At 35.8% G+C, this 22,173-nt stretch overlaps 4 protein-coding genes across 6 annotated transcripts; 1 reads left to right on the top strand and 3 right to left on the bottom strand.

Annotated features, from left to right (window-relative positions):
• Window positions 1–679: 679 nt before the first annotated feature.
• LOC124944970 (pre-mRNA-splicing factor SLU7) lies at window positions 680–4,678 on the bottom strand. 2 transcript variants are annotated; one of them, XM_047485320.1, is made up of 9 exons: window positions 4,566–4,678; window positions 4,149–4,190; window positions 3,898–4,061; window positions 3,696–3,808; window positions 2,490–3,357; window positions 2,185–2,401; window positions 1,988–2,091; window positions 1,007–1,075; window positions 680–918 (listed from the first exon to the last, which is right to left on the bottom strand). In XM_047485320.1, exons 2-9 carry the CDS (start codon window positions 4,162–4,164, stop codon window positions 841–843), a joined length of 1,629 nt encoding a protein of 542 aa, XP_047341276.1. In that variant the 5' UTR covers window positions 4,165–4,190; window positions 4,566–4,678; the 3' UTR covers window positions 680–840. The 2 variants fall into 2 exon arrangements, with proteins under 2 accessions (XP_047341276.1, XP_047341277.1); XM_047485321.1 differs by lacking the exon at window positions 4,566–4,678 and adding an exon at window positions 4,419–4,436.
• A 4,701-nt stretch (window positions 4,679–9,379) lies between these two features.
• Window positions 9,380–13,321, bottom strand: LOC124945718 (transcription factor bHLH140). 2 transcript variants are annotated; one of them, XM_047486200.1, is made up of 6 exons: window positions 13,143–13,321; window positions 12,878–12,999; window positions 11,821–12,725; window positions 10,768–11,383; window positions 10,325–10,495; window positions 9,380–9,913 (listed from the first exon to the last, which is right to left on the bottom strand). In XM_047486200.1, the coding sequence occupies exons 1-6, from the start codon at window positions 13,144–13,146 to the stop codon at window positions 9,584–9,586; spliced, it is 2,148 nt and encodes a 715-aa protein (XP_047342156.1). In that variant the 5' UTR covers window positions 13,147–13,321; the 3' UTR covers window positions 9,380–9,583. The 2 variants fall into 2 exon arrangements, with proteins under 2 accessions (XP_047342156.1, XP_047342157.1); XM_047486201.1 differs by lacking the exon at window positions 13,143–13,321 and having other exon boundaries at window positions 11,821–12,730; window positions 12,878–12,998.
• A 1,249-nt stretch (window positions 13,322–14,570) lies between these two features.
• On the top strand, window positions 14,571–18,292 carry LOC124945077 (protein TIC 56, chloroplastic). Its single transcript, XM_047485449.1, has 6 exons — window positions 14,571–14,816; window positions 15,013–15,717; window positions 16,730–16,927; window positions 17,001–17,283; window positions 17,699–17,861; window positions 17,941–18,292. Exons 2-6 carry the CDS (start codon window positions 15,018–15,020, stop codon window positions 18,130–18,132), a joined length of 1,536 nt encoding a protein of 511 aa, XP_047341405.1. The 5' UTR covers window positions 14,571–14,816; window positions 15,013–15,017; the 3' UTR covers window positions 18,133–18,292.
• A 646-nt stretch (window positions 18,293–18,938) lies between these two features.
• On the bottom strand, window positions 18,939–21,493 carry LOC124944421 (probably inactive leucine-rich repeat receptor-like protein kinase IMK2). Its single transcript, XM_047484670.1, has 2 exons — window positions 19,834–21,493; window positions 18,939–19,740 (listed from the first exon to the last, which is right to left on the bottom strand). Exons 1-2 carry the CDS (start codon window positions 21,434–21,436, stop codon window positions 19,097–19,099), a joined length of 2,247 nt encoding a protein of 748 aa, XP_047340626.1. The 5' UTR covers window positions 21,437–21,493; the 3' UTR covers window positions 18,939–19,096.
• Window positions 21,494–22,173: the final 680 nt, after the last annotated feature.

Raw genomic sequence — 22,173 nt, 5'->3', positions numbered from 1 at the left:
GTGTCAAATGTGGTTGAGTGTTATATTAGAGATAAACAATATTGAGCAATATTAGAATTTTTTAAACTATTTTGTTGCCAAATTACTTGTCATTCTATAACCTGGTTGATATTTGTGATTCAATGAGAACTTAATAAACTATCTTATTGATAAAAAGAAATTGAAAAAAAAAAAATGTCATTTTTTATAATGAAATAAACTTCTTTTAAAAAATTATAAAAATCTAAAAAGACTTTCTTGAATGCAATCATGACAAACCATTTAAGTTTGACACTTATGTATTTAGCACTTAAAACTATTCATTTAGTTTTATGTCAAGTTAACAAGAAGATTTGATCTGTGAGTTATTTTAAATAAAGAAAAATAATGTAAAAGTAGATGATTTAGATTAAATGACAAACATTTTTAATATTTAGTTATGATGTGACATTTATTTAAATTTACATAAGTGTTATAATTTAGAGTTAGAACTCAACAACTCTTATTTCCTACTTAGTGCTGTAATAAGACTAGTTAAATGCCTACCTGTGAACAAACAGTCATTCATTAATCTGGTCTTACCAAACAAGATTTAATTTTCAATAAAAACATCAAAATTTCTAGTTCTGTCTTGAACTAAAACTTAGTTTAGTTTTCAAAATGTATCTATGCTGATTCTGAATATAGAAAGGAATATATATAAGTGTTTATAAATGAGACCATAACCATGTAATTACAAACTTGTCATATTTCAATTATTCTAGAAGTACTATCTTTCTTCAGATTCATAGTTGAAAAACAACCATAAGCCAACATCAAACACAGACAACAAAAAGAAACATCACTTAATGACACTGAAATTTAGTTTAGGAAATCCTTCATCGGGTCATCGTGATGGAGCCTCTTCATCCGATAAGCTTCCATATCCTCGTTCGTAACCTGCACACATCCATTTGGTATTATTATTATTAATCCAAGAAAATGATTGCTTTAGATTCATTCCTTCAAGGCAATTAAAGAAACAAACCTGGTCATTCCATTTGACATTGTATTTCCTCTTCCTCTCATTTTTCTCTTCCGTCTTCCTTTCTTCCTCCTGGCCACGAAGAACATCAAATGATAATCAAATGTCTGGAGGAGATGCAAACTAATCTCCTACTTATACAAACATATATTTTAACCTAGTTTTCTTTTGTACAATATATATATATATATATATATATATATATATATATATATATATATTTTTCAACTCCCACAAACAAAAACAATTAGTATTATACTCGAATATCTGTACTATCTACTAAAATAGAGAAATGGGTCAAGCCAGTCACATCAACACAACCGAACTTAAGAGCTTTTTAATGTGGGTTATTTCGGATTATTTCTAAATAGCCAATTATCCAACAAACAATTTAATCATTTAAATCATCTACCAAAATCTCCTATATTTTGAAAAACAAATATATATTTATAACACTAATGTCTTTTTACTCAAATAACCAATGGGGTTACTTTAATAACCCCGGATCAAACAAGGCCTTGTAGAATGAAATTTCTTCAATAGAAAACTTCAAAACAATATTTGGGCCATCCTTGTCATCATCATAAGCCTAATAGATGTTATTGTCCAAAATGGTTCAATCTGAAACATCAATTCAGCAACCTTCCAAAGCAAAGTAATATTTCAGACACCACTTACTACAAGTTCAAGGCAGTTTATGTTTTAGTCAAAATAGACAGTTTGGCAGTCTTAACATGGAATACAGGTTGAGCTTTATTGGTGACCAAGCTTTTAGAAAGCAAATAATAGCATAAACAAAATGGAATCTCCACACATTGGATTCCCTATAGTGAGCAACTTAGAGATAGTTAAACTAAGTTAATTGTAAACTATTAGCATAATTGACTACCATATTCATCTACAACTAACGAGATTTTTCACCAAATAATTGTTGTTACAGGCTAAACAAAAGGATGTCAAAAGAGAGAGAAATCAACAACTCACCTTAAGTAGTGCTTCCTTTAGTAATTTCTCATCCAGAACCAGATCATCAGGGACATCAGTGCCCCAAGTGACCATCTTCTTATTCTCAGATACTAAAGGAGTTTCTGCCATACAGTTATAAAGTAAATCCAATCAGAAATTAAACAGTAAAATTACAGCAGCAAACAAAGTGAGGTAGAAGGTAGATGACACCAAACCTTCAGCAGCTTCTTTACGGGCAATGTTAGCCTTCATGAGATCAACTGCAGCCTCAGCTGCTTCAATGCCAGCAGCACCAGTGCAATAACTGTTTCTAATTATCTGCTTACAGCATTTATAACCCCAATGGTAGTCCTTCCACCAAGAACCCCAAACACTTGTATGGTTGTTAATATAAATATCTTCGTCGTACTTGCTTCTTGGAATTGCCATCTCCTGCACATGAAAGCAATTAAGGTTACCACCATTTACATAGTCAAACCATGGGAAAATAGAGAAAGAGAAAGAATAAAAGGGAATGTACCTGGCCCTTTACAATCCTTCCAGCACGGTCATATTCAACTTCTCTTTCACTCTGTCCCAATAGAAGTTCTCTTGGGAGGGATTCCTCGGATGCTGCATTCCCATACTTCTCCATGATTGTCTCCTTCACTTGGCTTTTCAGTTTCTCCTTATTGATTTTATAATTTTTGAAAAGCAATTCAGCTTGTGATGGGGCTGCTTGCATGTGGACATCGTGTCCCTTATCAAATGCTTCCCAAGCATGGATGTTCAACTGCTTGAATTCCAAAGCTTGTCCGCTCAATCTGTTCTGGTTATCCCCAACATAGAATTTCTCGTTTGGATCCATATCTGGAAGAGGATCTTCACGCATGGAACGGGTCTTAGGATCGTAATGGGCAGAATTCACATCAAGATTGAGAAGATATTTTGCTGTATCTTCTCGAATACGCAAGTTCCTGACAGTTCCCGTACTACCTCCCCCAGTTGTACGCACACGCTTCTCAACCTTAGCAAAATCCATCTGCTTGCTTTCATCAACCTTGGCTTCATCAACCTTTAGAGAATCTTCATTGTCTTCATCATCACTGCTTGCATCTTCAGCATCACCATCACCACCTTCACCTTCTTGATTATTATTCTTCTCCAATTTCTTCAACTGTTTCTCCTTCAAAAAAGTCTTTCTAGCTTCATCTCTTGCTTCATATCTCTCAATGATATATGCATAACTGGCAGCATCATAACCGTTCCAGCGATCCCTCTTGCCATCATAATCCAACTCAAAACTTTCAACTTTCTCATCAGGTGCTATGTTTTTATCGGTCCATTTTGCACCCATTTTCCGAGGCCTCTCCATACACGCTTTCTTATCATGGGTGATGGCACCACAACTGTAGAGATATGAATGTCTCACTTAGTAACAAGTTCATCAATGACAGTTTCTTAGTAAATACAACTACAGAAATTGAAAGCCATCTAAGACAAAAAAAATTCTTATTCAATCAGATATAATAATAAAAACTAAGAAAAAGGCATCAAAATATGTCTTTTGGCATGCCAGGTTTTGTCAGCGAGCATAAAATAATAGAATAAGAATCATAATTAACCAAAATAGCTATAACAAGATTCCCTTATTGTACCCAATGTTAATCTATAACATTAGATATTATAGAAAAGATAACAGACAGTAAATCATTCAAAATTTTCAGATATAAAAGTTATCACTTACTTTTCACAAGCGCCTTTCCTGAACTTTTCAGCCTGAAATACCTTTGCACCTCTATCATACCACGATTTGGAATAATTCGGATCTGATTTCCACTTCCTTTGATGTTTCAAACTCTGCCAAAGAGGAAAAACACATATTATCTCTGTTACAAAACCCTACAGAATACATCAGTAATCAAAACCCACCAAAATATGGAACTTACAGGTCTCTCAGCATTAAGATACCAAGGTGCAGATGACATATACTGAGGAATATGAGGATTAATTTCCTTTCCATCTTCATCAACCTCTGCCGGAGCAAGCCCAGCCTTACGAGCTTCCTCCAACTCCAATTGCTTCCTATGGTCCTCTCGGGATTTGAATGCCACTGTAAGAGAGAAAATTGATAAATAAAAAGTATGAAATAGAAGGAGAACAAACCAACAACAGAGATGAGAAGAAAGATATAACAAACCTGATGCAGTTGCCATGTCGAATCTTATCTAGATGCAGCTACCTATGGACGAGAGGAAGAAAATATTAGGGATTCAGATTTGAGACGGTGGGTAGACGGGGAAAAGCTAATTTATACATGAAAATCATACATATGAAACAAATTATCACTTTCAGACCAGACTAGAATAGGTTAATATCAGATCTATCTATCCGGAAATTTTCAAATAAGATCAATAAATGACGGCAACGATTACTGCATATCCGATAAAAATAAATCTTTGACACAAACCTCTGTTACGAGGGATTTAGGGTTCGAGAGCTTCCAATAATAAGCTTTGTGATAAAAGAAAACAAGATATTAGGGTTTGACCCAAAAAAATACTCCCCTCCCTTTTGGATCTGATCCTCTACAGATGAAAATAAGGAGAATTCATACCTCGCAATTCTTAGATTCGAAATTTGAAGTATTTTTGCAGGAATTGATTGAACTTGATCTTTGATGAGGCCGTGGAGTTATGGAGATTAAAGAGATATGGATGGAAGGTTAGAGAACGGCTGCAAAATTTGGGTAAATGATAATTTATATTGGATTTTTCATATAACTTTTCGGGTCGGTTTGCATCTGTCGCAGACGACAGTGCATCTGTCGCAGACGACAGTGCATCTGTCGCAGACGACAGTGCATCTGTCGCAGACGACAGTGCATCTGTCGCAGACGACAGATGCATCTGTCGCAGGAAGAATACACTATTCGCCTGCGATAGATGCATCTGTCGTCTGCGACAGATGCACTGTCGTCTGCGACAGATGCACTGTCGTCTGCGAAAAATGTCATATTTCCTTTAAATTAGTGGTATTTACTTTCATTATTCTGACTTATTGATTTTTTGCAGATGGCACCAACCAAATGCAAAAACAAAACTGTAATTGAGAACTTTCCTGGACGTGTTTCATGGAAATCTACTTGCACCTGCTTGTTAAAGACCAAGGACAAGTTTAATCACTTTGGTCTTATGGAAAGGGCTATGAAGAGTCAAGTTTAATTATTCTGACTTGAATGTAAACCTTATGTATTTATTTTTGAATGTAAACCTTATGTATTTATTTTGAATGTAATGTAGTTTGCTATTTTGAATTCAAATATAATATAGTATATATATATATATAATTAAGCACAAAACATAAATGAAATGCATCTGTCGCATGCGACGGTGCATCTGTCGCAGGCGGGAAATGCATCTGGTGCATGCGCCAGATGCATTTCCCGCCTGCGACAGATGCACCGTCGCCTGCGACAGATGCACCGTCGCATGCGATAAATGCATCCCTGCTACTTCTATTTGTCCTGCGACAGATGCATTCCTGCATTCCTGAAATCAATCCTGCTATTTCTCTTTGACAACACAATAGATGACAACACTTAAACAGATGAAATATGAAGATGATCAAAACCCTACCCAAAAAACAGTTTGATCAACACCCTACCCCAAAAACAGATGATCAAAACCCTACCCAAAAAACAGTTTGATCAACACCCTACCCAAAAAACAGTTTGATCAACACCCTACCCAAAAAACAGTTTGATCAACACCCTACCCAAAAAACAGTTTGATGTACATACAAAAACGGTTTGATCAAAACTTTAAAACAGTTTCATGCCAAAGATTGGGCACTTGATTGTGAAGGTTGTGTAGATTGGGCACTTGATTGTGAAGGTCTTGCAGTAGATGGTGCAGGCATCACTGCTGAGCATGTTGCTCTGTTATGACCTAGACCGCCACATGAGCCGCACCGTCTCCGTTCTTTACGAACCTCACCTTGTGATGATCTACGTTTTGTTGTTGGTCGTCCTTTCTTAATCTTCACGGGGGGTTTTAGGCAGACTCGTTTCTTGATATGTTCGGGAATGTCCCAAGCTTCATTATGTTGAAAAACTGGATAACATGTCTCCGCATAAGCCATGCACCACGATTCAGTTGAGTAAAACCTGCAAAATTATACAGTGATAACATAAATTCAACATAACATATATTCAACACAACATAAATTGAACATAACTTATGGAACAAAAATTCTCTAACCTTGCGCACAACTCATATGGAACCGATTTCCGGAAACGGGCAGCAGCTAGGGCATGCGTACAAGGAAGACCGGATACATCAAATACCCTACAAGTACATGTTCGACCCTTGAAGTCAACTTGAAAATCAAATTCACCGTCATGCACATGGAACTGAAATCGATTAAGTGGATAAACACTGTAGAATCTAGCATTTTCACCTTCCTCACGTAATAACTTTTCATAATATGGAGATAAATGTTCGTTGTGGTTGGATGATTTTTCTCTTCTATGATAAAACCAATCTTGTATTGTGAATCTTAAATAGTCAGCTAATGTTGTTATGGGATATTTCCTAGCTTCTCTGCACTGACTATTAAAACTCTCAGCGTAATTACTTGTCATTTGATTGTATCGCGAACCGGGGAAAAAAGCACGACTCCATCTCTCCACTCCAATTTGTTCCAAATATTGAGCAATCCTAGGGTCTTTAGTTCTGATCTTGTCAAAATGCTTCTGAAACGTGGTCTCGGTGTATGCACGAGAAGCCAAATCAAACTCAACATGACAGTTATCAGTTTTAAATTTGGCCATTATATTCATTTTGATGTGGTATGTGCATGCCCCGTGATGTGCTTCTGGAAAAACCGCGGACAAGGCGTTGGCAATACTTGGGTGTCTATCGGATATGAAGACGAGATCCGGGACTGATCCAATTGCCAACCTTAGTTGTTGCATGAAATATGTCCAAGAGTTATTATTCTCTGAATCAACGACACCAAAAGCAACGGGATATAGTTGCTCGTTCGCATCCAATGCTATCGCAACCAGTAGTTGACCTCCAACTTTATGCTTAAGGAAGCTGGCATCGATGCACAATACAGGACGACAACATCCTATGAAACCCCTAATTGAAACCCCTAAAGACATGAACATATACCTGAAGTGTCCTTCCTCATCCGTCTGGATGTCAGTTATGGTACCTGGGTTCTTCTTCTGCAACATGAACAGGTAGGATGGCAATTCACCATAGGAATCCTCCACAGTTCCTCGCACCGCCATTAAGGCCTTTTCCCTTGACCTCCAAGCCTTATTATATGTCAAAGTTAACCCATAACTTGTATGCATGTCTTCCATTATTTTTTTAGGCATGTGGTCATGGTGATGGTCCATGTATTTACGTTTGATACACTCCGCAATTACCCATGATGGTGCTTGCCTCACATTGTCTTGTCTCGTCAAAATTGAGCATGTGTGTTCTTTTACAAATTTTCTGATCTCAAACATCTCCGAGAATTTTCCTTTCATAGCACGCAATTTCCACTTGCAGTTCTCAGCCATGCATTTTACAAACCAAAGATTTTTTGTTGACTTCACCACTTTAAGGACAAAGTGATTAGACATCGCATGTCTATGCAACCTCAATTGTATTTCTTTTTTGTTATCAAAGAACGTACCCACTTCCAATGAATTTTCAATTAATGGAACAGGAGTTTCGATCTCGAGTGGTTCATATGAGAAGTAGTGCTTGGTTCCCTCAGTATGGCTGAATGTATTCCTAACATGGGAAGTGCTTGGTTGACTTGAGAAGACATTTTCCGGCTCAAAAACATTTTGCTCCTCACATACATCTCTCTGCTCAAAAACATCTTGCTGCTCAAATATATCTCGCTGCTCAAACACATCCTGCTGCTCAAACACATGCTCAGATACATCTTGTTGCCTTAGGAATACATCTTGTTGACTTGGGAATACATCTTGCTGCTCAAACACATCCTGCTGCTCAGATACATCTTGTTGTCTTGGGAATACATCTTGTTGACTTGGGAATACATCTTGCTGCTCAAACACATCTCGATGCCTTGGTAAGATATCTTGCTGCTCAAATATGTCATTTTCTGGTCTTTCACTTTGTTGAGTTGAAGGTATTGACTTCTCTACTAAGGAGACACATAGCGGGGCGCGATGATTGGGCAGTGAAGACGAGAGTTCTTGTAAATAGAACGCCACATCGCTATCTCCAATGATTGTTGCAGGAGGAGAATTGATCATTAGCATATTATACTTTACCTTGAACACTAAGTCATATCTTAGTTTGTCCACACCAATAGAATTATAGACAATTGAAGCTAACTCTTCATATGTAGCATTTCGGGGTACATTCACACCACGACACGAACTTGAGACAAAAGAACTAACCCCACAATCATCAGTTTTCCAGTCTCCATCAAAGAGTAGAAAAACACCAACATTCATGTGATCTGCAATTGAAAAAAATTCAAAGAAGTCAGTGACAGTGACCAGGTAAAGGAGGAAAATGCAAGGAGGAAAATGCAAGGAGGAAAATGCAAGGAGAAAAATGCATCTGTCGCATGCGACAGTGCATCTGTCGCAGGCGGGAAATGCATCTGTCGCAGACGACAGTGCATCTGTCGCAGACGACAGTGCATCTGTCGCAGGCGGGAAATGCATCTGTCGCAGGCGGGAAATGCATCTGTCGCAGGCGGGAAATGCATCTTTCGCATGCGACAGATGAACTGTCGCATGCGACAGATGCATTTCCCGCCTGCGACAGATGCATTTCCCGCCTGCGACAGATGCACTGTCGCCTTCGTCACCTTCTTCGGATGTATATTTCACTGTAAAACATATCAGCCAAGCTCTAAAACCATTATTCCATGACCTAACCTACATCCTAGACTCTAAACAACAAAACCCTAAAAGGACGAACGTCTAACCTGAATGTTGAAGACGATCGTCGATGATGAAGGAAGGAGCCGTAGGTGATGAAGGAAGCTTGATGATGAAGGAAGCTTGATGATGAAGAACCTTGATGAAGGAAGCTTGATGATGAAGAACCTTGATGATGGAAGGACGGGGAAAGGACGGTTGGTGGAGAGGAGGGAAATGGAGAAGAAAGTGGCATTTCATAACTGAAATGCGCACTCACTTTACTGATTTTTTTTTTTTTTTTTTTTTTTTTTTAATAAAGGGTAAAACTGAGGCAAAAGGTCAAAAATGAAAAATTTATTAATGACCTGTTAATAGTGGAAATTCCCCTCTTATGAGGGTTATTCCATCAAATTTCCCCTGTATTATAACTTAAAATAAATATAAAGGGAAAATCTACCATAAATTAAATATATAAGCAATAAGCCTTTCCTTTCTAATAAATAAATTTTTATCTTTTTCAAAATTAAATTTATAAAAGCAAGAAGAATCTGTAATACAAAATAGCAAATTAAGACAAAAAAAGGAGATACACCAGTATAATCTCGCATCACTGGCATACATCCAGGTTTTACAAGGAAGAAACCAAACATATGATTAGATGCATTCCATCATTGGCAACTCTTCCATTGTCCATACAGAAATCGAGATCGCTTTCTAATGCCTTATCGATTCAACTCATCTTTTCTTGCAGCAATCTTTAGCCGATTGAGTAGAGCAGGAGGAAATGGCGCTTGACAGTTTGCAATATGGGTTTTCAAACGAGGAATGTTAGGATGCACGCTTCTACATCTGTGGCAACGTAGCTCCATTGATAAGAGCTTCTCGACATCTTTCAATGTGGTCTGCCCATGTTCTTCGATTTCAGCTATTACATCAACAGAGTCCAAGAAGAAATCAGAGTTGAAGGAATTCCAATGCTTCTTATTCTTCAAATGCTTCGAGTCGAAGTCCTGACTGATCACGTGAAGGTGCAGTTGTCGCATTGAAGGAGTCTGCAAAGATAGAATTACTTCGTTTTTTAGATTCAACTCAAATTAAACCAAAAAAAAATCGAGCTTAATTCAGTAGCTTAAGAATGACTTAACCCTGTAATCTAGCAATAGCATACAAAGACAACTTTAACCCTGTACTTAAACACAAGGGAAAAAAATAGTTTTTAAATACTTTTCAACATTTTATCAAATTAACTTGCATACAAAAGGACTGGAATTTAAATATTTTCATTTACTTTTTTAACATTGTGCCTTAACATATTCAATACATAAAATTCGGTATTCAACAGTTAACTTTTAGTTTTATCAAAATCCCCCTAAAACTCTCATAATGATACATCAATATACAAACACAATCATATGACGGGCTACAAACAGCAGGTAGGAGAGGAATAAATAAGGAAGACATACCGAATGGTACCCAAGACGGAAAGTTAAAGAATTGTCTTCATTTAAGTATTTTTCAGCCCACTTTATGCCCATTTCATGCATTGAGTTCAATAACTGAATGTGATCTTTATGTACATCTGCGAGACTATCAAGGCCTTTTACTCTAGCCAAAATCAAAATATGCACCTTTGCCTGCAAAAACAAAAGAATGAAAAGAGAAACCTTTGAAAGATTCAACAGATTTTGAGGTAAAACAAGCTTGTATAGGAACTTTTATAGGGGTTCCTTCAGGGTATATTCCAGATAGACTTACTGTGATTATTTGTGATGACTATATATATATATATATATATTCCTTTTGCAAAAAAATAAAATAATAATTCTAATTTCCTCTACATCCAAAGTTTATAATGAAAAAAGCATGATATGATTGAGATGGATTTCCACCTTTTTATTTTTGTTACCTTTGGATAGACATCATTCAGGACAACTGTATTATCAGATATCTCCAACACATCATTCTTATGTTCCTCGGGATGCATGGCAATATTGTAAAGTGCTTGAGCCCAAGAGCCCCATTTCTTTCTTTCCTTACCGGAATACATTGTGTCCATTTCATCACCTGGCCGACCAAAAACTTCTTCAGTTCCCTTGTGCTTCTTATTATTCATATCGGATTCAAACACACCTTCTCTCTTGACTTTCTGATCATGAGTCTTTGGACTGATCTTGAGGTCAGATGGCTGAACTTTTGAAGTGCTATGTGATTTCTCTTGGGACTTAACCAGACCTACGAAACTTTGGAACAGAGATGCATAAGCCTTGCGAAGGACATTGCAGCCCTCAACATAATTATCCTTGAGGCAGTTTGGTCTTTGTGGGTTCATATTTGGTCCAAGAACATGAATGACATGAGTTACACCTTCCCTGATAAATAGAGGAGAAGTTGAAGGAAGATGGACAGTAACAACATTTCCCGGGCTCATGGATTCAGCTTGTTCTTTGGTGGCCTTCTCCAATGAAGGACCTGCTGCGTTAAATACCGCAGCATTAACACCCCCACCTCCCGGTTTTAATCGCCTGTTACAACATTTACCAATTCATTGAAATACAAATACAGTTTAATACTGAAATTAAGTGCCAAAATTAGTTAAGTGTTTGTAAAGAAATGTCGAATAAACCAAATTAAAATATTTGTATTTTACACACCTGACGTGTTAATTAATTTGATAAATGTGGAACTAATCTCGGAAACATGTACCATTATAGTAACGTAATTTGATTAATTTGCGAGGGTTAAAGTTGTGTTTTCTATGCTTTTACTATATTACTTAATATTTGAGCTTGATTTGAGCTGAATCTAAATAATTAAATTATTTAAATACTAGTTATTTACATTAAGTGATAAGTTGTGTTGTCAAACAACACTAGCTAGGGTGTAAGCTTATGTATTGGTTCTCTTGTAAGAAGTGCTTCACAAGCTACAATATATAATGAATTGTGAGTCAAAATCTTACCAGTTAGCAGCATTAGCGATCACGCTGCATTGAATTCCTCCTTTTGATTTCAGGAGAGTTATATCTCCAACGACGGTTAAGAACTTATTGGGATCGATGTTCTTTTTAACAGCTTTAGCCCGTACCAAAGACAGAATCTTTGAAGAGTGTGACAAGTCCACCAAAGCAAGCCTAGCATTCTCAAGTTCAGAGACAAATTCTGCAACTTGCTCCACAATAATATCAGACGCCTTCTCAAGGTCAAACTGGAAATCTGCAGTAGAGATGGATGGAAATGCCAGAGTCGGAATGTCATTTGAACATGAAGTTCCATGAGAAGAAGATCCTAATTCAGCTTTGTCATCTGCCTTTACTTCCAAACTGGCTTTGTTTCCCTTAGTAATTGCTTTATCACCAGAGTCCTTCTGTCCCAATTCCTTATCAACAGAGGCATCGGCTTTTTTAAGAAATTTCATAATACCGAGTTGGATTTTGGCATCTTGGCTCTTTTGACCATAATAGCCAGGTGGAAGGGTATCCAGTGGACCAAGAGTGCTGTATGCAACAACAGCTGCCTGAACATCAGTTTCAGTTTGGCAAACTGTGATCCTAGAATACCCTTCGGTCAGTTTCGGCAGCTCTTTCTTTTGCAACATCCGGTTTACAACTGCTGCGGCCTTTCCACCCTGCAAGTTTCCCTCGTGCTCGGTTCTCTTAACAGACCTAGAGATGCACAATTTGGCAGGAAGATCAAGTACTATAGCATGAACATCAATTTCAGGGCTGCCAAGCTTCACAAATTCAGCTCGTTGTTCTCTTTCGAGATTACATCTGTCAATAAACGCATTTTTACCATCCTGTAATGCTTTACTAGCACCCATTATGCATTGAGCTTTTGTTCCTGCCTTACCTTTCCCTATGGTATCCTGCACTAAGAAACAAAGAGAAATCCAAAGTAAGAAGAAGGACAGACTAGAACCAAAAGATCTCACAAAATGAGCACCAGAAGCAGGTCAAACAGTTGAGAGAATTGGAAGTTAAGTATTTGATCGAATAAGTTGAATTCAAGAGAAGGAACCTGACAAATGCGAACCCAATGCAAGGAAGAAGCTTGCATAACGTGTTCACAAAAGGTGGACTTGCCGCTTCCAGGCGCACCGACCAGGATCACTAAAATGGGTTTCTTTTTCTCTTCCGCGCCTGTATCATCAAATTAATAATAATCGATAAAACTAACATATTCATATGATGATAAACAGTTGTGTAGTTCTGAGCAATTAAAGACCTAAAATATAATATGATTTAGAGAATGAGAACATAGTTCCTTTATCGATTCAACTTACTCATTGTTCTTCGATTTCAGAGGTTGATGGACTGTAGTGATTCCTATGATATATGCAGGATTACTGCCTTGAGAAGAAGTTCAGGCTTGAGGAAGACAAGAAGCCGTTGTTGTTTAGCGATTGCGTTTGATTATGCGATTGGGATATGGACCAACAGCCGATTTTCAAGCTTTAGCTTAGCCCAACGCACGTTTAAGGGTTTCCAATTTTATTTTAGGTATATATATTTCACAATTATTCTATTAATCACTATTTTTATCACTTAGAAACTTTATTATTGTATTAAAATGACTTTCAACTACAAAATCGAAACAAAACAAGAAGAAAGTGATAAAAAAAATACATTAACGAGCACGAAAGATTAAAAAAAATATAACTTGATTCGGTTTTCTACGTTGGCATGTTTTGTAGTTGTAAATACGAGTGAGTGAATGTTGTAATCGAATTAACCCATAATAAAAACAAAAAAATAATATACACAATTGCAAGGTGGTAAACCAAGTGGCCCGAAAGTGAAGTTCAACTTTCCTATTGTCAAGCGGAAGTCATATGATTCGTTGTACCTTTTATTGTCAAATATCGACAATCTAACCAACTCATCTTATATGTATTTATTTAAGTAATTTAAAACATAATGAACCCTTAACACTATTTATGTAGTGCCTACTGATATAATTTTAGGTAATAGGTTTGAAACCAAAGTAACAAATGAGAAGAGAGAGTAAGAGAACATTTTCTCATACCAAAATTGCAAAATGAATTTTAACTTGGAGAGTTTTATAAGGCCAATGGCACCTGCCTAATAAATTGTCAACTATAAAAACATTTTTTTTTTTTCTCGTACACATGAAATGTTCATGTTCATGAATTCTTGAAGGAGAAGATTGACGATTTGATATATATAGATGAACCTATTGTATCATACGATTCTAATGAAACTAATCCACTAATCACGTGATTTCGTCTGGGTAACTCTGAGTGACAATAAAATTTATCTTTACTCAATAGTTGTTACAAAAATTTCTACCAAATAATATTTGATCATATAAAATAGAGTTAAAATAATGATAAACTTATCGAAATCATTAAAAGATACTTATAAAAGTGTATTCAAATTAAAATTTAATTTTAAAAACTCCTAAAAATAATAAAATTAAAATTTAATTTTAAAAACTAAAAATAATTACCAACACAATTGGAGGATATGAAAACAAACCACTCATAAAAAATTCATAAAAAATAGAGTATATTATTCCTATTACAAAAATTTAAGTGATAAAAAAAAGAAAGAAGACATCTCCAATATTAGAAAACACTGTCTAAAAACTTTTCAATTATCTCCGAGTTTTTTTTAGAGTGAGAAAATTTATCTTAAATAAATTGATTTATTTTTTATACTTCAAACTGAAAAAATAAAAAAAAATTCAAAAACCTAATCTTGTATAGCGAGATAGATGGCTCTTTGAGCCGTCAGCGATTTGAGTGGAAAATATCAAGTAAGATTGCTTCATTCACATAGAGCTCCGGTGACCGGCGAATTCCTCTATGTTCAGTCGGAAACATCGACGTCCGACGATTGTTTCCGTATAAGCTTTCACAGAAGTCGGGAGTTCTAGCGTTTGATTCTCAGTGTAAAATAGGAAGACGGTGCAGAACAGAAATCACAAGTTTCGGGTAAGTTATCTTTGAAGACGAAGAACATTATTATTTTTATTATATAAGCAATTCTTCCCAATTCATTGCGTTTCTTCTGTACCAATTCCTTTTGAAACTCTGTATTGATTTCTTCTCTGTATTGATTCGCTACAATTGAAGAAGAAATCAATTCAATTTTACTGACATTTTCTGTTTTGCTATAATATGAATGCAGTATCAATGGCATCAATAAACTTTGGCCCATTTGGTGAAAACTGGTTCAAGAAACCCCCAAATCCTTTTGCACCTTTAAACCTTCTTTCATTAACCCAATCACTGAATATCTCAAAACCATCAAAATCATCAAGCTTTTTCGCATCGATCAGTAATTCAAACACCTCCTCAAATGGACCAAAAGATGAACCTGAAAAACTTGGCGTGTATAGGCAAATGCTTGAACAATTCTATATGGAATGTGAGGAGCTTCCAGATCTCCGTCATGCCCCTGAGGTTGATAAAATCCTGGAGGAGCAGGATTCTATATTTGAGAAGAAAGAAAATCCAACTAAAGAAGAAGTGGAGGAAAACGAGAAATGGTGGAATGATTTTCGGAGCAATCCAGTTATTAAATTCCTGGAAAGGGCTGAATATATTACTGATAAGATCAATGAAATGGAGTTGAAGGAGAATGAGAAACCATATAGAAGAGAGGATGCTAAGCTGTGGAAGGATTTACCGCATGTGATTGGACTAGATGGCAGGCCAATGCCAAGAAAGGCAATAAAAACGAGGAAGGAATCGAATGATAAATTCTGGGATTTCACTAAACAGTTCTTCTTTGGCCTTTGGGGATTCCGGCAACGCCCTTATCCTCCTGGCAGGCCCATTGATGTCACCCAAGCTATTGGATACAAGAGGCTTGAGAATAGATACTATGATTGTAAGTAAATTTATAACTTCACTTTTTCTTTCTAGCATATTTTCTTCTTTCTTTTCCATGTTTGTTGGATTATGTCTCTAAACTAAAATGCACTTTCATTTTAAACTTTTGACCATTACGCGGCTTTTGATCACTTAATTTGGAAGTGCCATTTCATCCAAATGAGATTTGGCCGAAATCTAGATACGCTTACAAAAAGGTGTCGACCATAGGTCAATGTGATGGGGCTAAAAAACCATTCTTGCTGATTTCAAACCATACAAATTATTTGGTTTTCTTATTGTTGAATCCTATACATGAGGCGTTTGAAGGTTGCGCGATTTCAGGTGTATCCCAGCCAATCACACAAATAATTGTGCCACCTTCAAATGCCTCCAACTGATGATCCACCTACGACATTACTATGAAATTTTGATAGATTATAGAACATTTCAAGATAAACTATTTGATCCCTCACTCTAAAGGGAAATTCTATTGCGAACACCTGCCTTTAGATGTATTTGATAATTTAAGTTATATGAAGCTCATATACAGTACATAATGTTTGATAACACCACTTATCACTTAATCTGAATAATTAGTGTTACTTAATATGAATAAGTTCGTTTGATAACTGTCATCTAAAATTACTTAATTTTTTAATTCAGCTCAAACTAAAGTTAAAAAGAATTTGACTTGTTCGGTAATATTGTAATAACTTACTAAAGACAACATTAACCCCTATAAATCAGTCAAATTGCGTTACTATAAAGGTAAAATGGTTTTTAAATACTTTCCCAACATTAGTTCTACGTTCTATCAATATATAACGTACCTATCAAATATTTAAAATTCAGATATTTTCATTTTCATTTGGTTTATTAAGCATTTATTTTCCAGACACTTAATTCGGCACTTACAATTAACATTAGCACTTGATTTTTTGTTTGATCAAAACGCACCCTAAATATGATTGATGTCATTAGTTTTACTTGAAATTTGGCGATGATTGTATCCTTGTTGTGATATATAGTTGCCATGAAACCCGGATCATGGTTCTATAAGGATCGGATTGGCAGGACAAGAGGACCGATGGAGCTAATACAACTAAAGACTGCTTTTGGTGCTGGGATAATTGATGAACACACATTTGTTTGGGGTGAGGACATGGACGAATGGGCACCGATCGGTATGATTTATGGCTTAGACCGTGCAATTATCACTTGGGAAGGTTAGCACGATCAACTTCGATTTATCTTACATGTTGTTCTTGTTGTTTGATGAAAATGGTGTCGTTTGTGCAGTTAAGCTAGCTGCTAAGGCCACTGCTTTCCTTCACAAACTGCAAAAAGGAATACCCCCATGGGTCCCGCTCAAGGGACAAGAGAAAAAAACCTACAAGCAAATGCAAGATGAAGCTATAGAAAGTAAGAGGCGTGATTTGGCAGTGTTGGATGCGAATGATGGTTATTGGCCGGGTGTAAGAACTCCGAGCCATGCCTTGTTTCTATGGGCTAGTGGCACCGAGCTAACATCGGTTTTGGAAGCTGATCATATGCCAAACAAATATATACCCAAACATCTTAGGTACTATTCTTGCAACCTTAAAACACAAGGCCTTGTTCGATCATCAATCTCTTCATCGTATATTATTTTATTATTTTCATTTAACACTTTATGAACCTGGATCTGGTCAGATTAATTTTCATGGAAACACTTTTTTTTTTTCCCAATTATGTCACCCGGACAATGATTAAGATGAGATAATATTCTGGAACATAACTTAAGTATACATATATTCATAAATTTGTTAACATTTTTTCGTCCAAACCCAAACTCAGATTCAGCTCCAGGAAATATTTCCAAAACACCAATGTCCTTTTACCTAAATATTCCCAAAAAAACCCAATTTTTAATACTCTACATGGCTGTTATTTTGAAATAATCTATTTATTATCCAAATAACCTAAGATTAGAGATGTCTTTGTTTGTAAATGAACAGGCAGGAGTTGATTAAAATGATTCCTGGACTGAGACCATGGGAGGTGTTAAGTGTTGAACAAGCTATGGATCAGCTAACTTATGGAGGTCAATGGTTTCGCGAACCTCTTGGAACATTTACAACTGGTCCTCCCTACATCGAAGAATGGAATGCCGATGTTATGGTACTACTTTCTATCTCATTCTTAACATCATCTTAATTCCTCTTCTTATGATGTTTTTTCCCAATGTAAATTGCTGCAGGCATTATTCAACATATATTACGATTTGAGTGTGAAAGTATACAACCACCTTGAGAAGAGAATACCAGGTTTCAATGTTGTAATGGATAAAGTCAATGCTGATACTGAAGCTAGGAATGCCAGAAGAAGGAGACGGAGAGAAAAAGATCAAGCGTGGCGGGCTGGAGGAAAAAATGACGATGACAACGAATGAATCCTTTCGTGTTGTTTATTGTGATATGACAATCCATTTTGTCGAATCAATGAAATTTAGCTGGATATAAACTATGGTTGTCATGAATCCTTTCGTGTTGTTTATTGGGATATAACAATCCATTTTGTGGAATCAATGAAATTTAGCTGGATACAAACTAGATTGTATGTTTCTTCGTTTTTCTACATTTTTTTACAGGAAGAATGGTCATTTTGATATGTTGTTTTAGACAACAAAAAAAAAAGGTTAATAGGAAAGTAAAATCTAAAATGTGTATTGTTAGAGTTTTGTGAGAAATGAAATCCATACTTTAATCAAGATTGGAGATCTACCCTAGTGATCAAAACGGATCATTTATTAAATGGTCAAATTCCAACCTATTCTAAACATTTTTTTTTAAATCATTGAACTATAATATATAATGTAATTTGTTTTTCAAAACTAATTTCCATAGTACATATAAGTTTTTTAAAAACAAATTTAATATATAACGTGACACATTATTTGTCAGAAAAAAAAGGTTCGTATAGAGTGATATTATTTTTTTTCCAGTCAATTAGATTGCGCTAAATTAAACTTGTCGAACCAATTATATCGGACCGAAGGGTTTGATATCAATGATTTTGTTATAACCAAACCATTGCTAATTCTGACTCTTAATAGGATCAAACATTTGTTAGGGTTTATTGTTATTTTCATTTCTCTTTAATTCAAAAAATAAATAAAATAAATAAATAGGTATTGAAATTTTTCTCTCTTTATATTATATTCAAAACCATAGTTAAGATTAATGATGCAAAAGTAGAATTAATAAAATAAATAAATGGTGTTCATCTTATTATTGCATTACTAATTAAAAGAATACATGAAATAAATTATGATTAAAATAAAAAAATAAAATATGGAGATCATCTATATATGAATAAAAAAACAAATTTAATATTTTGAATAATCTCTTCAATAATCAAACACCACCTTCTTCATCATCATCTTCATCATCTCCAGAGATTGCAGCAGCAGCAGCAGTTGAAGCTGAACCGGCAGCCATCTCAGGCTTAATTTGCTCAAGCTGTTGCAGCACCTGTTGAGCTTCCGGTCTAGCAACAGGAGAAGGATCCACACAATGAAGAGCCAATTTCAAAGTATTCAACAACTCATCTCCACATTCAGAAGCTTCCTTCATAATCTCAACATCAAAAACTTCATTAGTCCACTCTTCCTTCACAATAGATGCAACCCATTGAGGAAGATCAGATCCATCAGTTGCCTCAGCAGGCGATTTCCCAGTTAGAAGCTCCAACATTATAACTCCGAGACTGTATATATCAGTCTTCGTGCTGGCGTTCTTGATCTTCGATAATTCAGGTGCACGGTAGCCCATTGTACCCGCTGTCGCGATAACGTTGGTATTGGCTGCTGCTGTCATTAACCTCGAGAGTGCAACGTCTCCAATCTTGGGTGTGTTTTCTTCATCCAAGGCTATATTACTTGATGTTAAGTTTCCATGAACTATATTCTCTGTTTTGTGAAGAAAACAGAGTCCTCTTGTAATACCCATTGCAATCTTCATCCTTGTTGTCCATGTCACTATTGTTTCAGGCCCTCGTGCTTCATAAACAGAAATGAAGTCAGATTCATTCAAAATATTATTACATAATAATTGGAAGTAAAAATTGGTGAAGATGAAGAGTGAAGACTGACCATGAAGAAATGAAGCAAGGCTTCCATTAGACATGTAATCATAGACAAGAAGCTTCTCTCCTTTAGGTCCGATGTAATATGATCTAAGAGCAAGAATGTTCTGATGTCGAATCCGACCAAGAATTGAAACCTCCGATTCAAACTCCTTATGTCCTTTAGCAACCTTCTCCCTCAACCGTTTAACCGCCACTTGATTCCCGTCCTCCAAGGTCGCCTTGTAAACAGTCCCATAACTGCTCTTTCCGATGATCTCAGCGGTTGCACAAAGAAGATCATCTGCGGTGAATACAAATGGGCCATCGAAATGTACAAGCTTTCCTCCTGTTTCGCCTCCCTGTTGTACCTCTGCCGGAATATCCTTCTCCCCTAATCCAGCAACAGGGGAAGTAGATTTCTTCTTCAAGTTCTTTGCTTTGGTTGATAATACCCTTCTCCTTACCAAACAACAAATCAAGAAACAACATAATAGAAGTAAAACTAAAAGGAAAGCACCGGATGCTATTAGAATGATATCCTTAGTGCTTAACCGCCGGCGGCGGTGGTCACGGTCGTGTTTCAAACCGTCGACCGATGGAGACGGGGGAATTTGAGGAGAGGGGGAAATAGACGGGCATGGAGTAGATGAACTATAACCGCATAATTGAATGTTACCCACGAATGAGCTTGAATTGAACTTTTTAGAAAGAACAGAAGGAACGCTGCCGGAAAGATTGTTATACGAAACATTGAAAGAAGTCAGATTTAGCAATTTGGAAATTGAAGATGGAATTTCTCCACTGACATTATTATTAGACAAATTCAAAGATTGAATCTTTGAAAGATTCCCCAGTTCATCAGGTATGGTGCCAGTAATTAGGTTATAATCCAAAGAAAGTGATTCAAGAAGGTTCAATTTGCTTAAAGAAGATGGGATTTCTCCAGTAAGACGATTATGATCAAGGGTCAAGGTTTTGAGTTGATAGACACCATTTCCACCCCAAGAATCAGGAACAGAACCAGATAGATTGTTATTATGAAGAGAAAGAAAAACCAGAGATGAGATTTGAGTTAAAGAAGAAGGAATAGAACCAGATAAACCATTATAGCTTAAATTGAGTCTGTATAATCCAGTAGAGTTTCCAAGATTGATGTTTCCTGTAAGCTTATTATTACTCAAATCAATAGCTTGAAGAGAAGTGGATTGAGCTAATGACATAGGAATAGAACCTGAAAAACGGTTATTGAAGAGATAAAGTCCTCTGAGATTTGGTAGGAAACCGAGAGACAATGGAACAGAACCGGAAAGTGCATTGTCGTGAAGACTGATTTTCCGGAGAGATAATAGCCGTCCTATCTTGTCGGAAATTCTTCCTCCCAAGCTCTTCCATGGAAGCTGTATGGCAATGACTTGTCCATTGACACACTTGATTCCAATCCACCATGAACAAGCACCTAACCCAGTGTCATTCCAGCTCTTTAATACACCTTTTGGATCAATTATTTCATATTTGATGGATTGAAGAGCTTGGAAATCTGATTGGGTCACGATTACTCCATCGTACTCTTGGCCTGATGAGAATTGCAGCAGTATTAAGAGAAACGCAAATGACAGTAATTTACTCATCAGGGAGAGAGAAGAGTGTGTCTGTAATGGGACTCAATGCTGAAGATTTTATGGGTACTCTGAGAGAGAGGTTTGGAAAGGGAAAGAGAACAAGTGAGAATGGTGTAGCAAAAGTCAGGAGAGAAGGTATGGAAGAAGAGGAAGAAGAGTCGTTGATTTTCTTGGTCTATTCTACAACGGCTAGTTCGTGAAGAGTCGTTGATATGTTTTCTGTCACTGAGCTCCAACGGCTATACGGATTAACGGCACTGTCTGTGCTCCGTCAATTATTTATTTATTAGCTTTGCTTAGATCAGAGTTTCTTTTTTATTTCTATTTTTGCTCAGCGTAAATTAAGCTGATGTTTATATATTTTTTTCTTATTTGAATATTTTATTTAGTTTAGTTTGAATTTTGAAATATATATTAAAATAATTTGTATTTAATATTTTTTTATTATAAAAATATATTATTATTGTGCTTATATTTATTGAGTTAATTAAAAATAACAACTTTTGTTAATTTTATTTTATTATATATATATATATATTATATATATATATATATTAATAGAGAAATAATAAGATAAAATTTGAAGGTGACATATTATCTAATAATTTAAATCTAATACTAAGGCATATAAACTTTTAATAAATTTTAATTTTATTCTAAAAATAATTAATATTTTTAATATATATATTATAATTCAAATTAATAATAATTATAAATTTTAATTTATATAAACTTATATTTATAAA

The sequence above is a fragment of the Impatiens glandulifera genome, chromosome 7 (assembly GCF_907164915.1).
Source record: "Impatiens glandulifera chromosome 7, dImpGla2.1, whole genome shotgun sequence".
NCBI classification, from domain to species: Eukaryota; Viridiplantae; Streptophyta; class Magnoliopsida; order Ericales; family Balsaminaceae; genus Impatiens; species Impatiens glandulifera.
This window is presented reverse-complemented; position numbering and strand designations above follow the sequence as displayed.

What these genes read in the sequence shown, in the direction of transcription:
- LOC124944970 (XM_047485320.1), bottom strand. An exon ending in AGGAAAGGCGCTTGTGAAAA is followed by an intron (nt 3,358 to 3,695) that starts GTAAGTGATAAC and finishes ATATCTCTACAG; the next exon opens with TTGTGGTGCCATCACCCATG. An exon ending in TAAAGGAAGCACTACTTAAG is followed by an intron (nt 1,076 to 1,987) that starts GTGAGTTGTTGA and finishes CTTCGTGGCCAG; the next exon opens with GAGGAAGAAAGGAAGACGGA.
- LOC124945718 (XM_047486200.1), bottom strand. An exon ending in TGAATGATGTCTATCCAAAG is followed by an intron (nt 10,496 to 10,767) that starts GTAACAAAAATA and finishes TTGTTTTTGCAG; the next exon opens with GCAAAGGTGCATATTTTGAT. An exon ending in TCCGTCTTGGGTACCATTCG is followed by an intron (nt 9,914 to 10,324) that starts GTATGTCTTCCT and finishes CTATCTTTGCAG; the next exon opens with ACTCCTTCAATGCGACAACT.
- LOC124945077 (XM_047485449.1), top strand. Translation starts at nt 15,018, where the DNA reads ATGGCATCAATAAACTTTGGCCCATTTGGTGAAAACTGGTTCAAGAAA. An exon ending in TGAGAATAGATACTATGATT is followed by an intron (nt 15,718 to 16,729) that starts GTAAGTAAATTT and finishes TGTGATATATAG; the next exon opens with TTGCCATGAAACCCGGATCA. An exon ending in TGCAATTATCACTTGGGAAG is followed by an intron (nt 16,928 to 17,000) that starts GTTAGCACGATC and finishes TCGTTTGTGCAG; the next exon opens with TTAAGCTAGCTGCTAAGGCC.
- LOC124944421 (XM_047484670.1), bottom strand. Translation starts at nt 21,436, where the DNA reads ATGAGTAAATTACTGTCATTTGCGTTTCTCTTAATACTGCTGCAATTC. An exon ending in CCTTGCTTCATTTCTTCATG is followed by an intron (nt 19,741 to 19,833) that starts GTCAGTCTTCAC and finishes CTGTTTATGAAG; the next exon opens with CACGAGGGCCTGAAACAATA.